Source organism: Mustela nigripes, chromosome 9 (genome assembly GCF_022355385.1).
Source record: "Mustela nigripes isolate SB6536 chromosome 9, MUSNIG.SB6536, whole genome shotgun sequence".
NCBI lineage: Eukaryota > Metazoa > Chordata > Mammalia > Carnivora > Mustelidae > Mustela > Mustela nigripes.
In genome coordinates this window covers 1,856,669-1,859,398 of record NC_081565.1, presented here as the reverse complement: position 1 = coordinate 1,859,398, position 2,730 = coordinate 1,856,669, and the positions used below count along the sequence as shown (strand labels likewise).

The 2,730-nt window shown below is 65.9% G+C and overlaps 1 protein-coding gene across 2 annotated transcripts; it reads left to right on the top strand.

The window, feature by feature from the left end:
- Window positions 1-430: 430 nt before the first annotated feature.
- Window positions 431-2,724, top strand: LOC132024954 (vomeronasal secretory protein 1-like). 2 transcript variants are annotated; one of them, XM_059412144.1, is made up of 7 exons: window positions 431-546; window positions 903-1,024; window positions 1,258-1,328; window positions 1,596-1,703; window positions 1,795-1,896; window positions 2,098-2,134; window positions 2,621-2,724. In XM_059412144.1, exons 1-6 carry the CDS (start codon window positions 466-468, stop codon window positions 2,127-2,129), a joined length of 516 nt encoding a protein of 171 aa, XP_059268127.1. In that variant the 5' UTR covers window positions 431-465; the 3' UTR covers window positions 2,130-2,134; window positions 2,621-2,724. The 2 variants fall into 2 exon arrangements, with proteins under 2 accessions (XP_059268127.1, XP_059268128.1); XM_059412145.1 differs by having other exon boundaries at window positions 2,616-2,724.
- Window positions 2,725-2,730: the final 6 nt, after the last annotated feature.

The following is a 2,730-nucleotide window of genomic DNA, read 5'->3' as shown; positions in this document are numbered from 1 at the left end:
GGTTGCAGCCGAGCTCTGAATCCCAAAACAGGGCTCTTTAGGGGACGATCCAGGGTGCAACGCAGCAGGTCCGGGAGCTGCAGCTTCGGGGGCCCCCAAGGCGGTGAGGGCAGGCCTGAGCAGACCCTGGGTGGCCCAGGATGAGCTGAGGGGCGACACTGTTGGTTTTCTGCCTGAGGCTCCCATTCCGAGAGCTTTGCCCCCCCATTCCGTGAGCCTCCTGCTGCAAATCACGCCCCACTGGGAATGTGTGACCCTGGGAACACAGGGGCCTGAGGGCTTAATGAGCTGTTATTCCAAACCCTAGGCCCTCCCTGCCAGCTGGCCATGGATCCCAGGTGGTCTGTGCCAAGTCCCTGGGGACCCGGGGCCAGGGTATAAAGGGCGGCTCTGTGAGGAGCCCAAACAGCCTCTCTGAGCCCCAGAGACAACTCGTTGGGCAGCTGTGACTGCAGAGCCCCGGAGATGAAGACCCTGCTCCTGGCCACGGCCCTCGGCCTAATCACCGCGCAGGCCCAGGACCCCCTGTCCTTCCCGGACCCCGATGTGCGGCTCGTGTGGGGTGGGCGGGGGTGGGCTGGGCTGGGGCAGCAGAGGGTCCGTGGTCAGGAGTTAGACCCATTTCCGGGCTCAGCCCTGACCCTCTGCAGGCTATGGTCAGGGAGAGCAGGAAGATTCAGAGCCAAAAGGACCCCCGTCTCGTCGCCAGACACGGGGCTGGGGCTGGGGCAATGTGCTGGAATTAGGAAGGGACCCGGAGAAGTCAGGGGAGCAGGTGTCCCCGAGAGCCTCAGACGTGCTGGTGGTGTCTGGGGGGTTCGGAGGTGGAATTATGGGGGCACCGGGGCCCGGGAGAGCTGTCCCACGTGCGACATTGCCTACTGAGGACGTGTGTCTTTCAGATTTCAGGGAAGTGGTACATCAGTGCTTTCATCTCAGAGACGGGCTCCCCAGTGGCCCAGGCGTCCCCCATACTATTCACAGTGCTGAGCAGTGGGGACGTGCGCGCCTCCGCTGTGTATCGGTGAGCACGAGCCGGGCCACGCAGCGGCCTCCCTGTCCCCCGGCCCCAGCTCCCCCCGCCCCCCCCCCCGGCCCACCTGTCCGGCCACAGGTGTGGGGTGACAGCAAACACCCACCGAGCCCTGGAGGTAGAAGGGCCCCGGACTGGGTTGGGGTCCCCTGTACTGCTCCAAGGTCGGGACGTGGAAGTGGACACCAAGCCCTCAGCCAGCTGACGTCTGTCCCCTCCTCCAGGATCGACAATCAGTGCCATGAAGTGGAAGTCACCCTGGAGAAAACCGGCACACCCGGCAAATACAGAGCCTGTGCGTCTCCGGTGCTCGGGGGGGCGGCGGGCGGTGCCCCCCAAGAACCAGAGCGTCCCGCTCCCCAGGCAGACTTCCTGCCCTGCTCCCACGGTCCCAGTCAGGTCCTATACCCAGGACTGGGGGCCGTGGTGCTGGGGACCCCAGTCCTGGGGCTCAGGTCAAGAGGGGAACCTGGGGATGGGCGAGGGGACCCCAGGGAGTGGCCGTCAGGGGGGCCTCTGTCGGGATCAGGATGGTCATGTGCCCCCTCCGTGGCCCCTGCAGTTGGAGGCAGGAGTTACGTGCAGGTAGAGGAGGCTCCTGTGCGGGACTACCTCATGTTTTACTGCGAGGGACAGCATGAGAGAAGATTCAGAACAGCCAAGCTCGTGGGTGAGGTTCCTGCCGCTGCCACGTGCACCTTCCCGTGTCCTCCCCGGGTCCGCGCCGGACACCGCGGGCTCACCTGCTCTCCTCACGGCAGGCAGACATCCCGACGTGAACCCAGAAGCTCTGGAAGCATTTAAGAAATTCGCCCAGCGCAAGGGCTTGCCTGAGAAGGACATCCACATGCCTGAGCAGATGGGTGAGAGATGGCTCTGCCGTGTCCCCCGTGCCCCTCCTCAGTCCCCTCCTCCCCTGGGGGAGAGACCAGCTCAGCGACATGCCTCAGGGACACCAGGGGCCCCTCTGGGTCTTCATGGCCGAGTGTGAGCCACGACAGCCATGGGGGCTGCCCTTGATGGGGGGGGGTCTCATCATTCGGGCTCTTTCTTCATTTCTGCAGAAAGATGCGTTCCCACGCCTTCCCACACGTGATGAGGGTGAGTGACCCTGGAGGAAAGTCGGGTCCCCGGGGGTGCCCCAGCATGCAGGCAGGAGGGACCCCGCGGGCCCCCAGAGCCTTCCCCAGAGCCGCCGGGCCATCCCGAGTCCAGTGGCCCTCCCCAAGGCCCCAACGGCTCAGGCCACCTCCCGCGCGCTGTGAGCATCTGCCGCCAGGATCTCCGTCATGCGGCTCGTTAACATGGAGCTGGAGGTGTCCTGAGGTGCCCGAGGCCCCCAGATCTGCTGTGAGCCCAGCCCAGATGACAACAAAGTAGGGGTCCTTCTGGGGTCCCACGACGCCCGCCCCACAGTCACACCTCGGGGGCATCTCCCTCACGTGCACAGAGCCGTGGTTGGGGGCAGATGGAGAAGGACCTTCTTCCTCTGCTCAGACGGGCTCTGCAGCCCCCGCGAGCCCACCCCGGCACCCCGTGCGACAGCCCCCGCCCCCGGCCTCACGACACCCCTCCTTCCCAGGGCAGGAGGCACAACCATCCACTCCGGCAGCCCCGGGACAGCAGCCCCAGGACCCTCCGTCCTGCAGAACGTGGAAGGAACCACGCCCCGGGGACCCGGGCCCGCTCCACCCCTC

Excerpts from the sequence above, each read along its gene's own strand:
- LOC132024954 (XM_059412144.1), top strand. The coding sequence starts at position 466 with ATGAAGACCCTGCTCCTGGCCACGGCCCTCGGCCTAATCACCGCGCAG. Across the intron at positions 1,329-1,595 it reads ACCCGGCAAATACAGAGCCT|TTGGAGGCAGGAGTTACGTG; the intron begins GTGCGTCTCCGG and ends TGGCCCCTGCAG. Across the intron at positions 1,897-2,097 it reads CCACATGCCTGAGCAGATGG|AAAGATGCGTTCCCACGCCT; the intron begins GTGAGAGATGGC and ends TCATTTCTGCAG.